The sequence below is a fragment of the Dermochelys coriacea genome, chromosome 10 (genome assembly GCF_009764565.3).
Source record: "Dermochelys coriacea isolate rDerCor1 chromosome 10, rDerCor1.pri.v4, whole genome shotgun sequence".
Lineage (NCBI taxonomy): Eukaryota > Metazoa > Chordata > Testudines > Dermochelyidae > Dermochelys > Dermochelys coriacea.
In genome coordinates, this window is record NC_050077.1 from 84,252,799 (window position 1) to 84,273,108 (window position 20,310).

General features: G+C 39.4%; 1 protein-coding gene across 4 annotated transcripts in view; it reads left to right on the forward strand.

Annotated features, from left to right (window-relative positions):
• Nucleotides 1-20,310, forward strand: part of SPG11 (SPG11 vesicle trafficking associated, spatacsin) — a 64,555-nt gene that overhangs the window by 2,419 nt on the left and 41,826 nt on the right. For all 4 annotated transcript variants that reach the window (XM_038420009.2, XM_038420010.2, XM_043493483.1 and 1 more), the window contains exons 3-13: nt 526-753; nt 2,109-2,307; nt 2,951-3,088; nt 5,735-6,192; nt 10,900-11,045; nt 11,911-12,043; nt 12,450-12,605; nt 16,382-16,560; nt 16,816-16,992; nt 19,011-19,082; nt 19,599-19,726. In XM_038420009.2, the coding sequence (XP_038275937.1) occupies nt 526-753; nt 2,109-2,307; nt 2,951-3,088; nt 5,735-6,192; nt 10,900-11,045; nt 11,911-12,043; nt 12,450-12,605; nt 16,382-16,560; nt 16,816-16,992; nt 19,011-19,082; nt 19,599-19,726 (2,014 nt within the window). The remainder of the gene's footprint in view (nt 1-525; nt 754-2,108; nt 2,308-2,950; nt 3,089-5,734; nt 6,193-10,899; nt 11,046-11,910; nt 12,044-12,449; nt 12,606-16,381; nt 16,561-16,815; nt 16,993-19,010; nt 19,083-19,598; nt 19,727-20,310) is intronic.

Genomic DNA, 20,310 nt, shown 5'->3' on the forward strand with positions numbered 1-20,310 from the left:
TGCTAATGGGTTTGTTGCATGGCAATGATATAAATATTACAGACGGACATGCACTTCACCTGATCAAATGAAAATAAGGAAGTTCTATAGTCGAGAATATTCTCGCTGGTCCTGCAGAGACTTAAGCATATACTTAACTTTACACAGTGACTAGCCTATTGAAGTCACTGTGTAAAGTTAAACAGATGTGTAAATCTTTTCAGGATCAGGGCCTTGATACATTAAATAACTTTAAGATCCCTCTCCCTAAAGTCTCCTTGCTAAAATATTTTATATTCAAAATTAGTATTTTTAGTGTCTACCAAAATGTTGCTTTGTGTTCCCCCTGTTGGCTTTGTGTAGTAGAAGTTGATTAAATAAATTAGTGCTATTCTTGGAACTGTTCTGACCACAGTGATCTTGGCACACTACATTGATCAAAAGGCTAAGACAATGAATTTAAACTATAATCTTAAAATGTCTCTCCAATCAAAACTACCAATTTCGATATGTAAAAAACTTAATTCTTTAAAAATAATTTTACAGGTCTTTCTTCAATATCGTCTGTGAGGATTCTGTCATTTAAAAAGAGCACATCTTTGCTGCTGTTGAATAATTTTATTCTTGTGCACCTTGATTTTCCTGGAGAAGATACAGAATTACAGGCACTTGACTGCTTTATCCTTGATTTGTCTCCACAAGCTTTGGAAAGAATAACGGATGTGAACTTTTGTAGAGGGGTTCTATTTTTGTTAGATAACTCTGGTTGGATATGTATCCTTTGCAATGGAGGGAGACCGTTTCCCAATATAATTGATCAAAAAAAATAGTCATACTATGAAGAAAAAGAATGTAGATAACAGGAAAAAAAATATTTCTTGATACCCTTTCAGGACTAAACACAAGTTTCGTGAAGGAAATTCAAGCCTTGCTATTTTGAAGTTATTTCATCCATCTAGTCCATGTGATCTCATAGTTAAATGTGAAAAGCTGAAGTACAGGTACCAACATGGTCTCACCAGGCCAGTGGAGCTTCATTATTACACTGTAGATGCTAGTTTTTTGGTCTCTTGTGGGCAGGATGGTGGCCATTTGCTTCACAAACTGTTCAGCTTTCTCTGTTCCCAGCTAAATTTTCTTACATTGTGTAATAATCCCATTATTTTGTTCTTCCAACTGCATCTGGCAATAAGCAATTGCCAAAAAAAGTGAATGCACGTTTAGAGAGGTCCAAGGTTTTTTAATAGTATTTAGATTTTAGTTGATTTTTAATTACATTCCTAATGGTTTTACAGACTTATACTAGTAACTTCAAAATATTTGTTTAAAGTAATTTATAGGTTGTACTTTCCAAGACAACTAGATAAAGGCGTTCAAATTTGATCAAATTCTGTAGCTTGTTGTCTTGCTAAATAGCAGTGGTACAATTTCTCATATGAGACTGGAGTCCATTGCATCATTTTTGGTGACTGGCTTCTTGTTAATGCTCCTACTCCATGTTCTTATCCAGAATTCAAAAATAGGCTTGTGAACATTTTTCAAGCAGTCTCTCACCAATAGGCCAATATTCATTACGTTAATTACTATTCAGAGAGATTGTTTTACTTCAACTTCAGTCCACTCAGTCTAAAACTGTTATTCCAGCTACCTTGCAATTTGTACTGCCAAAATTTAAAAAGACCTCTTCTGCTCTAGTCATTGTTAATTAAAACTGTACTTTGCAAAGTTTTGCTTTCATAATCAAAAACACATATTGTCCAAGAGTGAAGTTCGGGCAGCAGGGAGAGTGGATATAGAAATGGTGTTCAATATGTGCTCTAGTGGCAGAGAGTTTCTAATTAAATTGGACTGTCACCTTTTTATAAAGCAGGGCACATGTCATACTTTGCATTTGTACAGCACCTAGCGCAATGGAGCTCTAATCCTGAATGGGTCTTTGAGTGCTACTGTGAAACATAAAAAAGTAATAATTATAAATACCTTGTTGTGCAAGAACTTGAAGACTATATATAAATATACACCTGCCTTGGGAAACAAAGTACAAGAAATTCACTGTCATATTTTGTTATGTATTTTTTGCTTGTTGGAGAGTTTTGAAACCTGTCACTTTCTTTGACTTTGGCATAAAGACATATTTGATACAATAGATGGTGTGCATCTAGCAGATGTTGATGTTGCACTCTTCCAAGCAAACATGCAGGATGAGAACAAGAATACAACCATCATATCTCCCCTCACTTCAGTAAAGGTGTCGCACGATCTCAATGTCGCTGTGATCGTTAATTCCTCTAATTGTGCCATTTCTATTGATCTAAATTTGTATTTCAGGTATGTTTGCTGCACAATTTTAACATACATTTTTATGAGGCTAGCTAGTTTTAAATTATTGCCAATCTTGCGCCTGTTGAGGTCAGAAGCCAAATTCCCATTAGCATCCATTTGGGTAGGACTGGGCCCGAGATATTGTAAAAGCATATTAAAAAATCATGTTTCTTCAGAGTTTGCAAATCAGTGTGCTTCAACATATGTTCTTCCACTTGAGCAAGCAGAAAAATAGTCGTCTTGTACTATTGCTATAGGAGGCGAGGGATATATTTTGATTTTTCTCATAGCACTGGGTAGTAGCAGCTCCTTGAAGTATCTACAGGTATTCTATTGGAACTGCTTAGCATTTTAAATTTACCACCTCTATTTGATAACTGCTGACTGGAGATTTGACACTGCAAGAATTGCTCGCCTGAAAGAGGGTTGCAGAATCATATTCTGAGTTTATATTATGTGAATGCATTTATATGGAATGCTGTTGAGTTTAGAGAGAGGACCACTTCTCTGCAGTATTATCTTCCAGTTTTTCATCAGAATAATTTTGTGACTTTATGGAATAAATATGAAAATTTTGCATTTTAAAAATAGTCATTAAGAGTTTTGGAGGAGGTGTAACTTGAATTATTTTTAATATCTTTATTTGCAGAGAATTCCCTGGGCATTTATTTTGTAAGAAAATTTTTCAGAATCTTCCTGTGACACGACTGGAAGGAATTGATGAGGATGACCTTGCCAGCTCTGACTGCAGCATGAAACTTGTGAGGTTTTCTTTCCGGACAGACAGGTTTGTAAATATAAATACCTTCTAACACAAGCTGTTACAGTTCCTGCTACATCATAATCTAGGTCAGATATTCTCAAGCTGGGGGGGAAGACCTCCCTGGGGAGGCATGGAATGTATTCTGTGGGGGCGTGAGAAGCTTTAGGAAAAAACTGCACACATTTTATCCACAACAATGAATAACTAGCAGAGCTGATTCCTCCAGACATATCAGGTCCTCCCTCAGATGGCACTGTGCATTTGACTCTAGATAGCACTGTGCATTTTGATGGATTTCTGTTAAGATTCCATAGCATTATACAAAGTTGTTGCCATCTATACGTTAATCCATTTGCTACACCACTGTGTGTATGTTTAATTGTAAGCATTGACCTAAGAGTTTTGCGTTTGCTCTTATTACAATGGATCATTGGCTCTGTTTGAATCAATGTCTTACTGTTTTTAATATTTAGTGAGAGGTTTTTTTTATCAGTGTATATATATACATGGTGGGAAGGGCGTAAACTACAGACACGAAGAAGGGGTTGCGATCAAATAAGTTTGAGAGTCACTGATCTAGGTGATTCACATATTACTAGACTACTTTAATTTTAATTACAAATTTTGCAAGTTCTAAAATCAGCTGTGCACAAATTTGTTAGCTCATCTTAGTTTAAAAATGGTGTGGTCCTTAGGCCACTGCTAGGAAATTAATTAGATGGTCTAAGTCCATTTTCCATAGGCCATTAACCATTCTTGAGACAATAGTGTCCTTGTCATACTACTTTGACTTAGATTTGAACCAGTACTGATAGACATGGTGTCCTATTACAAATCCCACCAGAACTTCTTTATGCTTGACATAGATGAATACATATCCTTGTCCTTAAGAATGGCCATAATGTGTCAGATCAGTATCCTGTCTTCCAACAGTGACCAGTGCCAGATGTTTCAGAGGGAGTGAACAGAACAGGGCAATTATTGAGTGATCTATTCCCTTTGGTCGAGTCCCAGTTTATGGCAATCAGAGACTTAGGAACACCTGGAGCATAGAGTGGCATCCCTGATCTTGGTTAATAGCCGTTGATGGACCTATTCTGCAGGAACTTACCTAATTCTTTTTTGAACCCACTTATACTTTTGACCTTCACCACATATCATGGCAAAGAGTTCCACAGATTGACTGTGCATTGTGTGAAGAAGTACTTTCTTTTGTTTGTTTTAAACCTGCTGCTTATTAATTCTATCAGGTGATCCCTAGTTCTTATATTATGTGAAGGGGTAAATAACACTTCTCTATTCACATCCTCCATGCCAGTCATGATTTTATAGACCTCTGTCATATCTCCCTGTCTCTTTTCTAAGCTGAACACTCCAAGTCTTTTTAATCTCTCCTCAGATGGAAGCTGTTCCATCCCCCTCTTCGTTGTTGCCCATCTCTGCACCTTTTCCAATTGTAATATATCTTTTTTGAGATGGGCAACCAAAACTGCATGCAGTATTCAAGGTGTGGGCGTACCATGGCATTATATAGTGGCATTTTGATATTTTGTCTTATCTATCCTTTTCCTAATGCTTCCTAACGTTCTGTTAGCTTTTTTTGACTGCCAGTGTACACTGAGCAGATGTTTTCAGAGAATTATTCATGATGATGCCAAGATCTTTTTTGCTTGTTAATAGCTAATTTAGATCCCATCATTTTACATGATGATGTTTTCCAATGTGCATTACTTGCATTTATCAAGGTTGAATTTCATCTGCCATTTTGTCACTCAGTTTAGTGAGAGCCCTTTGTAATTTCTCACTGTCAACTTTGGACTTAGCTATCTTGAGTAATTTTGTATCATCTGCAAATTTTGCATCTTCACTGTTCACCCCCTTTTCCAGATCATTTATGAATATTCTGAACAACAAGGTCTCAGTACAAATTTTTGGAAGACCCTGCTATTTACCTCTTTCCATTATGAGAACTGACTATTTATTCCTACCCTTTGTTTCCTATCTTTTAGCCAGTTACTGATCCATGATAGGACCTTCCCATGACAGCTTACTTTGCTTAAGAGCCTTTGGTTAGAGACCTTGTCAAAGGCTTTCTGAAACTTCAAGTATACTACAGTATATCAAGTAGATCACCCTTGTCCACATGCTTGTTGACTTCTTCAATAAATTAGAATAAAAATAGTCTGAATATGTTTTCTTCACATGTAGTATTTTAATTTTAGTATTTTAAATATGATGTTTGGATAGTCTTAGAGATAAACAATATACCATTAATATTAACATCCTAAATCTAAAGCTGTAACAACTTTATGTAGTCAAAATAGTTCTCTTGATTTGATGAATGTCTTATTTACCAAAAAAACTCACAAAGTCCTTGAGAAATTCTATGAGAAAATTAAAAACAAAGATCAATACTGAACTTAGTGAAATTTATGAGCTAATGTAGCTGTAAACATACAACACAGTTGCACCAAGTAAATCATCAGTATTAAAATAGTTTTAGTTTACTTTGCCAGTATTTTGAGGCTGGAGTGCAGGATTTTGGATGTTGTCCATAAATCTTAGTTTACGTTATGGTTTTTTGTCAAAGTAACCTTTTAAAATTAAAGCCTGTAAATGACTGTCATTATCATGATTTTGGTGGTTGTACATTTTTCTCTCTTTCTCGAGATCATGGAAAGCACACTTGTCCTCATTATGTAACACGTCAAAGAGACCTGACTCTCCAAATTTGGCATCTAACATTTGCTTACCTTGGTACCAGTACCTTCCCCATCTTGAACATTATGATTATAAAATCTGTGAGACGTCTGAGAAGATCTTGTCCTCCATTCCACAAGACATTGTCTATATCCTTTCCGAATCAACAAAGAAAGATTATGCAAATATCAATGACTTAGGAAGACAATGGAAAAAAATCCATCCAGGAGGATTAGAAGAAATGATGAAACTTGAGTGTAAATCTGTGACAGGATTTAGTGCACTGTTTGCATTATCAGCAGGTGACGAAGGATTGACTGTTGCTCTGTGGGACTTAGAGACGCAAGATGTGACATATTATAACATTGGCAAAAACTGTATTTATGTGGATTGCAGTGGAGAGGAGCAGTTGTGTGTCATTCAGACAGGTGAGTTTTTTGGTTTTAACTAATATGGTGAAGACTTCTGTTGAAAACATTTTGGTCTGTATTAACAATATGCTTCCTCTGTCTACCTAATATGATGCATAATGCTTTTCTGCCGAGGGTGAGTATCATATAGAGTCCTACAATAGCTTTATGGCCCTGTTTTAACAGAAATTCAGTATGTGTTAATTAAACAAATTGGTGCGTAGTTTGTAATTTTTTGATATACTGATTTACTATGAATTCACCAATCATAATGAATAATTACATTGTATAGAAAAACCTATAACCATCCAATTTTATTTTCAGTGTTTAGATTGGAAGTACAGTTATATTTGCTGGTTTCAGAGTAGCAGCCGTGTTAGTCTGTGTTCGCAAAAAGAAAAGGAGTACTTGTGGCACCTTAGAGACTAACAAATTTATTAGAGCATAAGCTTTCGTGAGCTACAGCTCACTTCATCGGATGCATTTGGTGGAAAAAACAGAGGAGAGATTTATATACACACACACAGAGAACATGAAACAATGGGTTTATCATACACACTGTAAGGAGAGTGATCACTTAAGATAAGCCATCACCAGCAGCAGGGGGGGGGGAAAGGAGGAAAACCTTTCATGGTGACAAGCAAGGTAGGCTAATTCCAGCAGTTAACAAGAATATCAGAGGAACAGTGGGGGGTGGGGTGGGAGGGAGAAATACCATGGGGAAATAGTTTTACTTTGTGTAATGACTCATCCATTCCCAGTCTCTATTCAAGCCTAAGTTAATTGAATCCAGTTTGCAAATTAATTCCAATTCAGCAGTCTCTCGTTGGAGTCTGTTTTTGAAGCTTTTTTGTTGAAGGATAGCCACTCTTAGGTCTGTGATCGAGTGACCAGAGAGATTGAAGTGTTCTCCAACTGGTTTTTGAATGTTATAATTCTTGACGTCTGATTTGTGTCCATTCATTCTTTTACGTAGAGACTGTCCAGTTTGGCCAGTGTACATGGCAGAGGGGCATTGCTGACACATGATGGCATATATCACATTGGTAGATGCGCAGGTGAACAAGCCTCTGATAGTGTGGCTGATGTGATTAGGCCCTATGATGGTATCCCTTGAATAGATATGTGGACAGAGTTGGCAACGGGCTTTGTTGCAAGGATAGGTTCCTGGGTTAGTGGTTCTGTTGTGTGGTGTGTGGTTGCTGGTGAGTATTTGCTTCAGGTTGGGGGGCTGTCTGTAAGCAAGGACTGGCCTGTCTCCCAAGATCTGTGAGAGTGATGGCTCGTCCTTCAGGATAGGTTGTAGATCCTTGATGATGCGTTGGAGAGGTTTTAGTTGGGGGCTGAAGGTGATGGCTAGTGGCGTTCTGTTGTTTTCTTTGTTGGGCCTGTCCTGTAGTAGGTGACTTCTGGGTATTCTTCTGGCTCTGTCAATCTGTTTCTTCACTTCAGCAGGTGGGTACTGTAGTTTTAGGAATGCATGATAGAGATCTTGTAGGTGTTTGTCTCTGTCTGAGGGGTTGGAGCAAATGCGGTTATATCGTAGCGCTTGGCTGTAGACAATGGATCGAGTGGTATGATCTGGATGAAAGCTGGAGGCATGTAGGTAGGAATAGCGGTCAGTAGGTTTCCGATATAGGGTGGTGTTTATGTGACCATCACTTATTAGCACGGTAGTGTCCAGGAAGTGGATCTCTTGTGTGGACTGGTCCAGGCTGAGGTTGATGGTGGGATGGAAATTGTTGAAATCATGGTGGAATTCCTCAAGAGCTTCTTTTCCATGGATCCAGATGATGAAGATGTCATCAATGTAGCGCAAGTAGAGTAGGGGCATTAGGGGACAAGAGCTGAGGAAGCGTTGTTCTAAGTCAGCCATAAAAATGTTGGCATACTGTGGGGCCATGCGGGTACCCATCGCAGTGCCGCTGATTTGAAGGTATACATTGTCACCAAATGTGAAATAGTTATGGGTCAGGACAAAGTCACAAAGTTCAGCCACCAGGTTAGCCGTGACAGTATCGGGGATACTGTTCCTGACGGCTTGTAGCCCATCTTTGTGTGGAATGTTGGTGTAGAGGCTTCTACATCCATAGTGGCCAGGATGGTGTTTTTAGGAAGATCACCAATGGACTGTAGTTTCCTCAGGAAGTCAATGGTGTCTCGAAGATATTTGCTAAATCTGTTTTATTTTAAACCCTGCCATTTAGAACATTGCTTCACAGACAGCGATTCATCATATGTCTTGTTGTAAGTCAGAGCTTCATGAAAAGTTTAATGCCAAATCCTGCTTTGAGTTATAAATTTGCACCTCATATAAACTTCACTGGGAGTTGTGTGCTATATTTGAAGGCAGAGTTTGGCCCATAAAGTGAGGGCCCTTCCTCATGGATAGGGTTGCCAACTCTGACTGAAGCTGTTCCAGGAGATTTTTTTTTCCCCAACATGAGGTGATGTCATTTTCTTAAAATATCCTATTAAAATCTCCTGGATTGCTTTCAATGGTCTCCGGGAGATCAATGCCGATTCTAGGAGACTCCAGGCCAATCCTGGAGCATTGGCAACCCTGCTGATGGCCTGTGACCTTGAATCTGAATCAGATTGGGGTCTCTTTGTTTAGTGCATTTTTCTTTTCTTTTTTGTCTGCTTTGTTTCCCCTGTATTTTCCCTTGGTTTCTCCTTATGTTACCCCCAGTGTGGATGTTTTTACTTTTGCTGTGAAGTGAGCGAGTGGCAATCTCTTTTGATCTAGGAATGGGCTTTTTGTAGTTGCTGCACAGGCAGGTAGTTCATGCTTTCCTCATAGGTCACACATGCAAGCTCCATGGAGTGCTTAGTTCGTTTCCTTGCCTCCATGTTTAGAGTAGCAGGCGTGTTAGTCTGTATCCACAAAAAGAACAGGAGTACTTGTGGCATCTTAGAGACTAACAAATTTATGAGAGCATAAGCTTTCGTGGGCTACAGCCTACAGTGCATCTGTTACATAGAATGGAACATATAATAATAAGATAGATACATACATACATACATACAGAGTAGGTGGAAATTGCCATACAAACTGTACGAGGCTAATTAATTAAGATGAGCTATTATCAATAGGAGAAAAAAACTTTTGTAGTGATAATCAAGATGTCCCATTTAGACAGTTGACAAGAAGGTGTGAGGTTACTTAACACAGGGAAATAGATTCAGTATGTGTAATGACCCAGCCACTCCCAGTCTCTAGTCAAACCCAAGTTAATGGTACCTAGTTTGCATATTAATTCAAGCTTAGCAGTTTTTCATTGGAGTCTGTTTTTGAAGCTTTTCTGTTGCAAAATTGCCACCCTTAAATCTTTTACTGAGTGGCCAGAGAGGTTGAAGTGTTCTCTACCGTTTTTTGAATGTTATGATTCCTGATGTCAGATTTGTGTCCATTTATTCTTTTGCATAGCGACTGTCCAGTTTGGCCAATGTACATGGCAGAGGGGCATTGCTGGCACATGATGGCATAGATTACATTGGTAGATGTGCAGGTGAACAAGCCCCTGATGACGTGGCTAATGTGATTAGGTCCTATAATGGTGTCACTTGAATAAATATGTGGACAGAGTTGGCATCGGGCTTTGTTGCAAGGATAGATTCCTGGGTTGGTGTTTTTGGTGTGTGGTTGCTGGAGAGTATTTGCTTCAGGTTGGAGGGCTGTCTGTAAGCGAGGACTGGTCTGTCTCCCAAGAGGGATCATTTTTCAGCATAGGTTGTAAATCTCTGATGATGCGCTGGAGAGGTTTTTCCCTCCATGGATCTTCATTATGAAATCTGTATATTGGCTGATATTCTTAGTATGGTGTACACCATATTGACTAAAAGAAAAGGAGTACTTGTGGCACCTTAGAGACTAACAAATTTATTAGAGCATAAGCTTTTGTGAGCTATAGAAGCTTATGCTCTAATAAATTTGTTAGTCTCTAAGGTGCCACAAGTACTCCTTTTCTTTTTGCAAATACAGACTAACACGGCTGCTACTCTGAAACCATATTGACTAGTTTGCTAAATGCATTCTTTTTATTTGCTGGAGAATCTTATGTTTTGAATACCTGAATTTGACCTTAAACCAATGATTGTGTTTTTCTTGTGAATCCCTGAACCTCTCTGACTTAGTATCAGGAGAGAGAAGGTAGGTAAGGTATTATCTTTTACTGGACCAACTTCTGTTGATGAAAGGGACAAGGAGGAAGAAGAGCCCTGTGTAGCTCGAAAGCTTGTACCTTCCACCAACAGAAGTTGCTCCAATAAAAGATATTACCTCGCCTACCTTGTCTCTGTCATATCCTGGACCAACACTGCTACAACAACAGTGCAAACATAAATATTAGGTAGGAAAAAACAGATTCTATGGATATTTACATAGGTAAATCACTCTACTCCAAGATACCTTCCAAACAGTGGTCTTCTGCTGTGTCACTTGATTCTCTGACTCAAACTACATTCTTGTGTTTTCTTCTGCTTCTCTTGGACACCAACTTCCACCTTTTCATGGGTTCTCTGTATGTATATATATCTTCTTACTATATGTTCCATTCTATGCATCTGATGAAGTGGGCTGTAGCCCACGAAAGCTTATGCTCAAATAAATTTTAGTCTCTAAGGTGCCACAAGTACTCCTGTTCTTTTTGTGGATACAGACAAACGCTGCTGCTACTCTGAAACCTGTCAATGTATTGACTGTCATTTTCATTCTTTATTTAGAGCATGGACTCTCCTTGATTCTGTTTGGTTTAACTCAAGAGGAATTCTTGAATAGACTAATAATCCATGGAAGTGCTGGCATTGTAGATTCTCTTTGTCATCTCAATGGGTGGGGAAGATGTTCGATTCCCATACATGCATTAGAGGTAAAATAAAATGTAGTTTATCTATTATAGATCAGGAGAATATGTCCTTAAAGTAGTGTGTGTAACTTATTTTAGTCTCATCATTAATAATGATTTAACCAGTCCAAAAAACAAACAAAAATCCCCCACAAGTTCAGTAACTTAAGGGTAAAAAAAAATGCAAGAATATTGTAGTTATTAAAAAAACAAGCATTAGAAATCCAAGAAAATAAGGAAATGTAAAATAAAAGTTAACATTCTGTAGAGAGAGTGATTTTTTTTTTTCCTGATCAAGAGCCCTGGACTAATGCGTGACCAAATATTGGTCCTGAAAGCATTTGTATTGATCTGCCCGATCAACATGTTTACAACTATCTCTTTCCTATGATTTTAACAGTTGATATTTCACAAGTGCCTAGAACTAGATTTTTGCTTTTACCATTTCAGCCTTGCAGATCCAGTATGAAAACTTACAAGCTTAGGCACAACATTATTGTTTACTTGCCTGGCAAAACAAACAAACTGCTTGTCTCTCTAGAATTTTTCAAGGCTGCAGTTCCATCTTTTAGATGAGGGCATTGGTTAAAAGTCATGTTGACTGGTAAAATGTTGGACCTTTAAAACTGTCAACCTAAACTAGTTCCTTAATAAGTGTCTGACTATTCAGTCCAGGATCTTGGACAAGTTTTATTTATTTTTTAAACCCTGATGAGATGTATAATATTTATTGCTGAATTGTCACTGTGTCTAAATTGCTTTGGTTTTTTTTTTTTGTCCCATATGCTTCCACTTTATTATCACTGAACTTAAAGAAAAAATATTAGCAGTAATTCACTAATGCACCTTTTTAGAATATTCATGACAGTATGGTTGCATCTTTCTTTAGGCCGGTTTGGAGAACCGTCAGCTAGACACAGTAGACTTCTTTTTAAAGAGCAAAGAGAATCTTTTCAATCTTACTTCAGCCTGTTCCTTACCAGAGCGATCTACCAATATCACACCCCAATTTTACTTGAGAAGTAAGTCAAATATTTTAAGCAACATTAACATTTCGATTTAATTGCTTTTTTATTTGTAAGTAGTTAATTTTTTGTTAGGTCAAATTGCGACTTCATTTATCCACATTCAGGTGTATGCTTGGATGGCAATACTCTGTCTAGGCTTATCCCCTCCAAGTGAATGAGAGAAAATTTGCACAAGACTTTCAATATTTAAGCTGTTTGGCTGTGTTCCAATATTGTGCTACACTAAACATTTTTAATGTGAATAGAAAGTGGTGTATTTGCAAAGTGTGACTTGGTTAATTACACAGTGTAAAAGATTTAGGTGACATATCTTTATTGCCTATTTGTTTAATTCTTGTTATGTAATGTAATCCATCATCTTTTATTGTGTGTGTGGTTTTAATTTCCTATATGATTATAGGTGTGGAAGAACTGAAGCCAGCTTTAGATTTACTTTGTTCAGCAATCAGAGAAAATGATTTGGAAGCTCAGAGTAAACACTTCTCTGAGCAGCTGCTAAATCTTACCTTGGCTTTTCTTAACAAACAAATCAGAGAGATTTTTATCCACACAAAAGGTAAGATTACTAACGTGGATAACACGTAGTTCATATCTGGCCCTGTTTCCATGAGTAAGAACTAAATAGCACATCTTTATTTTTAAGATTCCCAAACTCTGAGCACAGGGTTTTTTCAAAACTATTCTCTTAGGATTCTCGCTCTCACAAATGAATTTGGGCTGGAGATTACGTTGAATCAGAGATCATATTTACAGGGAACGGGGAGATGAAAAGTTAGGCTGAATAAAATGCACGTCAGCTGAAATAACTAAGATAAATAACTGACCAAGCTCAAGTATCAGGGAGGCCAGTAGGGGTCTGATCATGCAGTTCTAACTCGTGTGTAACCCCCATTGAACCTAGTGTGAGATTTGTATGTATAAGGATGCAGAATCAGACCCTGAAAGGGCCAATGTATAACATAAGAGTTGATATCTCTGTAAACTCCTAATTCTTAAATTCAAAAAGTAGCGAAGTATTATTTCCCCTGCCCCTTTCTTCTTCTATGGAAGACTTTTCCCTTTCCCTGCTCCCCAGGTTACAATCCCACTTCCAAAGCCTTGTGTCATGATCTTTCTGGCCAAAGAGAACAAGATAGGACTCTTTAAAACCTGTAAATGCTACTCCCATATCAACCCGAAGGATTGTTGTAGACCAACACAGTGGTTCTCAACCAGGGGTCTAAGGCAGAGGTAGGAAAACTACGGCCCACGGGACTGTCCTGGCCCGGGAGGCTGTCCCTCATTCCCTGCAGCCACATGGTGCAATGCTCTGGGTGGCAAGGCTGCAGAGCCTAGCCTGACATGGTGCTCTGTGCTGCGCAGCTGCCTGTCCTGGTGCATAGATTCATAGATACTAAGGTCAGAAGGGACCATTCTGATCATCTAGTCCGACCTCCTGCACAGCGCAGGCCACAGAATCTCACCCACCCACTCCTACAAAAAACCTCACCCATGTCTGAGCTATTGAAGTCCTTAAATCATGGTTCAAATCTTCAAGGAGCAGAGAAGCCTCCCTCCAGTCAACCATGCCCCATGCTACAGAGGAAGGCAAAAAAAAAACCTCCAGGGCCTCTCCAATCTGCCCTGGAGGAAAATTCCTTCCCGACCCCAAATATGGCAATCAGCTAAACCCTGAGCACATGGGCAAGATTCACCAGCCAGATACCCAGGAAAGAATTTTCTATAGTAAATCAGATCCCATCCATCTAATATCCCATCTCAGGGGATTTGGCCTATTTACCCTGAATATTTAAAGATCAATTACTTACCAAAATCCCATTATCCCATCATACCATCTCCTCCATAAACTTATCGAGTAGAATCTTAAAACCAGATAGATCTTTTGCCCCCACTGCTTCCCTTGGAAGGTTTTTCCAAAACTTCACTCCTCTGATGGTTAAAAACCTTCGTCTGATTTCAAGTCTAAACTTCCTGGTGGCCAGTTTATACCCATTTGTCCTTGTGTCCACATTGGTGCTGAGCTTAAATAATTCCTCTCCCTCTCCTATATTTATCCCTCTGATATATTTATAGAGAGCAATCATATCTCCCCTCAACCTTCTTTTAGTTAGGCTAAACAAGCCAAGCTCCTTAAGTCTCCTTTCATAAGACAAGTTTTCCATTCCTCGGATCATCCTAGTAGCCCTTCTCTATACCTGCTCCAGTTTGAATTCATCCTTTTTAAACATGGGAGACCAGAACTGCACACAGTATTCTAGGTGAGGTCTCACCAGTGCCTTGTATAACGGTACTAAAACCTCCTTATCCCTACTGGAAATGCCTCTCCTGATGCAACTGTGCAGCTGTGGTGCCAGCTACCGGTGCTCCAGGCAGCGTGGTAAGGGAGCAGAGGGGAGTTGGATAGAGGGCAGGGGGTGGTCAGGGGCATGGATAGGGGTTAGGGCGGTCAGAGGGTGGGGAATGGGGATTGAATTGGGGCAGGTGTCACAGGGGGGCAGTCAGGAATGAGAGGAGGGGTTGGATGGGGTGGCGGGGAGCAGTCGGGACAGGGAGCAGGGGGGGTGGATGGGGCAGGGATCTGGGGGGGCAGTCAGGAAGGAGGGGGGTTGAATGCGTGGGGAGCAGTTAGGGGAGAGGGGTCCAGGGTCAGTCAGGGAGAAGGGGTGGTTGGATGGGGCAGGGGTCCGGAGGCGGGGGCAGTCAGGAAAGAGGGGGGGTTGGATGGGGCGGTGGGGGGCAGTTAGGGATGGGAGGTCTGGGGGCGGTCAGGGGATTGAGAGTGGGGGGTGGGGGGTGGGCAGGGTCCAGGTGGGGTTGGATGGGGCAGGAGTCCCGGGGTGGCATCAGGGAGTGAGAAGGGGGGGGGTCAGATAGGGGGCAGGGGCTGGGCCATGCCTGGCTGTCTGTCTGGGGAGGCACAGCCTCCCCTAACTGGCCCTCCATACAATTTCAGAAACCCGATGCGGTCCTCAGGCCAAAAAGTTTGCCTGCTCCTGGTCTAAGGCCTCCTGCGGGGCCGCAATCAGGTTTCAGGGGGTTTGCCAAAACCTACAGTAGTTTTGCCAGGCCAGCATTAGAGTTGCTGGGACCCAGGGAAGAAAGCCGAAGCTTAAGCCCCATCATGTGGGGATGTATCTGAAGCCGAAACTCAAGCAATGTAGCTTCGCAGGGCCCCCTGTTGTGTGTACCACCAGGCAATTGCCCTGCTTGCTACCCCTTAACACCAGCCTGGCTTTTAATCTAGTGAATGTACAGAAAACCAGTTGTTGTAGCACACCTGGGTCATGGAGTTCTTATAGCATGTCAGCAGAGCCTCAGAGAGAGGTTAAGAACCCTGGACCAACACATTAGCTCGCTCTCCCTTCTCCCGAGGCTGAGCTTCTGTCTCAAGAGTGCTCAGTAGTCCATGCCGACCAGGGGGAAAAGAGATTATAACCTAGAAACTGAACTCTGATCTCATGCAGTAGTGCACATAGCCACTCGAAGGCCATGACAGTCATTATGACATGTTATGCACTATAAGTAAGGCCGTGAGTCTTTCACGGAAATCACCGTGACTTCTGCAGTGGTCGGTGTGACTGACCCTAGAGCTGCGGGAGCAGCGCGGGCGGCCCCGGGGCCAGCCGCTCCAGCCACTGCTCGGGCAGCCCCAGGCAGCTTGTCCCAGGCTCTGCTGTTCCAGAGCAGTGGTCTAGGAGCAGCGGCGGCGGCTCCCCGGACTGCCCCCGACTTGGAGGAGCAGCGGTGGCGGGGCCCCAGGCTGTCCCCCAGGAGCAGCAGCGGGGCCCTAGGCCGCCTCCCCCCCAGGAACAGCAGCGTCCACCAGAGTGCCCCCCCACCCCAGAGCAGCAGCAGCTTCTGCTGGAGCTTCCCGCTCTGCAGCACCTAAGATTTAGTTATGGGTATTTTTAGTAAAAGTCATCGACAGGTGAAGGGCCGTGACTTTTTGTTTATTGTCTCTGACCTGTCGATGACTTTTACTAAAAATACCCGTGACTAAATCGTAGCCTTAACTTTAAGTAGCACTTGGAATGTTATATTAAAATGTTCGTATATTTTAAAGGTAACTTGTATAAATAAGAGTTGGTTGAATATAAATTTAATGTCAAAAATTAGGGCTCTGATCCTGCAGTCAAATCAATGCAGGTGGGCCTGTGTGGAGCACCACTGTTATCATGGGCTTGCCCACACAGATTGGGGTCTCTGTTTGTACCAGTGTGCTTTGTGTTCATTGAGATCAGAGATAAATGCTGAACTTTAATGAGCTCTAAGGGTTAGTGCTGTAGTGTTCATTTTATTTTTATTAAAATGGCCCATTGTTGCCCTCCACAGAACTCGATGAGTGCTTGCAGAAGTGTGTGGATATTTTAACCACCTACATTCTTGAACTTAGAACATTTATGATAAAGTTTCCTCGAAAGCAGACAAATCTCATAAATATAAGATGTGATTTTGATGAAGACGTTCCCAGAACAGAACAAAGCCAAATGTGGGAAACACTCACTCTGGAGGTAAAAACAAATAATTAGTTTGGGGATATTAAATTCCCATGAAATGTATTAAAGGAAATGAACAGCATGGAGTTAGGTTCAAACTACTGAAAAAATAAGCAAAAATTAAATAAACTTGGTTTATATTTGCTATTTAAATAATTGCTCAAAACAAAAAGCACAAGGATCATAAGCAGCGTAGCTTGCAGTTTCTATTGGAGAACAGATCTATAGAAATGTTTTTTTTGTTTTGTTTTTGTTTTTTTTTCCTTTTAGCAAGTTATTTTTGAGGCCATTTTAAACAACAGAATACCAGAGGCTCAGACGTTCTTCCGAGTGAATCAGAACCCTGCTCAGAGTCTTCAAGAGCTGATTCAAATAGGTTTTGAACTTGTTTATGACAGTCTTCTAAAGAGCAATGTCAAAGAGGCCTCAGAACTCATAAGGAATATGGTGAGTGATGTGTGATTAAAATACTGCTAAATCTGAAAGAATTTCCTTATGGCTAAGAAATAAACAAATGTACAGTAGAAGTGGGCTTTTTGTTAGCTTCCCACATCTGTTATGATTACACACAACTTATTTTGAATATTAAATAGTCAAATGAACATTATTTGTAGGAAAAATTGTCCACTAACATTCCTTCAAAACTTTTATGTAATATGCTGTGAATGTGTTGTGACAGATATAATGGTTAGGAAAGAATATAAAGACAATTCTTTCAATTAAATAATCAGAAGTTGTTAATGGCTTGTTAAATAGAGTTAATCTAGCTGTCTACCTGCAGTGTTTAGATACAGTATGCTGCTACCAGGTTCGCATAGAAGAGAAATATTTTTCATTACATTTTTTTTCCTTGCTCTTTCAGTGTCTGTTTTGTCTGAGTAAAAAAAAAACAAAACAAAAAAACCCCCTAGACCTTCAAGTCTAAAATACATCGAAAAAAGTGAAAGTTGCAGTATAATAACTTTTCAATCTGGATGTCATATCAAGAAGCTGGGTAGAACTCTCCTCACAGGAGAGGGAAAGGAAGCAGCTTATCCTAATTTTTTCTTGACTCTTACTGTTTTCTTATGGGTTTTTAGTCTTAGAGTCCCTAAAAGACTTTCTAGAGAAGTGAAATGCATAAGAACTCTTTGGAGGGACAGACATTTAGCAAGCTAAAGCATTTCAGAAATGTGATTAGAGAGTGTTCTCATAGTGACTTTGTCCCAAAGCAATTTTATCATCTTTACATTAACTAGGTATCTTCATTGTCTTTCTGCTACACAGCTTCTCTTCTCATTCATGACTAACATTTAATGCCACTCCACCTGTGGAATTCAGAAGTGGTCCACTGTTATATTTTATATCAGATAAAATAAAAATTATACAAAATTCTAGATGAAGTAGTTTCAAAACAGAAAACTAAAACATTCTGTTTCAACCTTATCGAAAAGCTTTGTTTAGATTTTTTTTCTCCCCAAGTAAAATTTTGTCAAAATATGTTCCTGCAGAAGTCTTTGATAGACAAATTGGCATTTTGCAATAGAATGTTTCCCACATTATTCCTTAAATTATAATGCTGTTGCTTTAAATGGGAGGATCTTCTATTTCTACCCATTATTCTACTATAATAATTATAACTCTGCTTATCCTTTCCCCCCTACATCTGTAATGCATTGCTTGCTACTTCTCATTAGTGATGAATGAAAATAGAAGTTGTGCAGCAGAATAAAAATCGTTACTGGATAATTTTCTTTGTTAGCAACTTTTCTCTTCATTCTACTTGTCACCCTCCCCTCCCTTGTATTCTGGTAAATAATTGGAATACAATTTGTAATCAATCAAAGTTTTTCTCTAAAGGGAGATTTAGACATGCAATTGCTTTAAGTTTAATAGATCAATGTTTTGTCATAATAATAATAATTGGTTGCTGGAGGGTTTCTCCACCTTTGGAAGAACTTTTCTCATGGCCTGAGCTGAAGAGTAGGGTTTAGCCCTGATGCCTCCAGCACCAACAGTGGCCTACCTCCAAATTCCACAGGTGGGAGGGGGGCAGGGTGAGGGGGCATTACCCATTAGTGAGAGAAACTGATAACAGAATATCATGGCATAAAACATTTCTTTACTTACTGCCTTATGCTTTGAGTTCAGTATACTCATACTTAGTATACATAGGGGTGTGTATTTTCTGGACTTGAACACTAATAGCTGGCTATAAATTTTATATCCAAAGGGATTAGAGAGATCAAACAGCCCCCAGGACATTTGCAATACTTCTGTTGGCTATATGCAGACTAGAGGAATGGAAGTACTGAATTCTCTCTCTTCTGATCTGTGGAGGGAAATATTATGGTACACATATTGAAGATACCGTGCTTATGAAAGAGAATAATGTGTGTTCTGTCTTGAGTGACGAAAACTACTTCTACATATAAAATTCGTATTACGCTGTGTTATCTGTAATGGAAATCTGATTTTTTTTATAGGGTTTTGATGTGAAAGAGCAGTTGCATAAGATATGTTTCTACACTATTGATAAAAACATACGCAACTTGTTGGTAAGTGGAGAAAAGGCTTTTCTGACTTACATTATCAGTTGCACAGAACAGTCAACTTTTTGTACATCTGTATGTAGAACACACACTCTTCGCTATCCCAAAACCCATCTGATACAAACTCTATTGTGGCCCCTGCAACCATGCACTGGTCTTAGATTTGTCATTGCCCTCCCCCCCCTCTTTTTTTTTGCCATCTGCAGTTGAAGTTACAATTGGTTGAAGTGACAGTTTATCCTGTCCCTGGTGTATTTCTTGCATGACTTTATACACAGGATGAAATTCTGACTCCACTGTAGTCGTTGTCAAACTCTCTTATTGACTTCAGTGGGGCCAGGATTTCACCACAGTCTGTTATACTACACTCACAGATCCCCAGGTTCCTTCCCCCAGATCACTTCTATCTTAATGTTTTATTATCAAAGAAGTCAGCAAAAAAATTAAGTTCTTTTTTATGTCATGACAATAATTTGTGAAATATATTTGTGATCAAAGGTAGTATTTTAATTTTACTCAAAGGTGAAAGTGTTGCAAGAACAAAACTATTTTTCTGAAAAAGAGAAGACCGTGATAGCCTTTGTGCATCAGGTTGAAAACTTTTATTCAGGATCCTTCCAAGATGATAAAGAGATTCAGCCTCTTTCCAGGTAATATGGTTTAATTGCCTTTTTATCTTAAATGAACAACATAAGAACTATGGCAATCTAAGACTTGTATTCTATAGGTTTTGCTGTGCTAACAAATGTGAACTTTTTTGTAACTCTCCAACTACAGTATCATGGGGTTTCTGTTATGTAGTGTAAAATGTTTTTAAGAGCTCTGGAAGATGATTATTTTCTTCATGGACAGGACACTTGTTATCATGAACTTAGTGTAAAATCTTTGCAGACTACTCTTGGTCTATCATTAGTCTTGGAAGGATACCATTTTTTAATGGGCAAATATCTGTAAATGTTGATTTAGCTGTATTTATGTATTTAGCTGTAAAAAATGTAGATTTTTTTCAACAAAAAATATTTCTATCGATCATAATAGAAATTTACAGATAAGCAGCATTTTTTTTCTTTGCCTGAGAACTTATTCCAGTCAAAATCCAGTGATTTAGACTTTGGAATTAGGCTTGTTACAAATGGACTAGCAAGTGAATAATAAAAATAGGTATGATTTGTTGATTTAAGGATACTTACTGTGTATATTTTGATATGATGTTGACAGTTTGTATTTTTAGTGG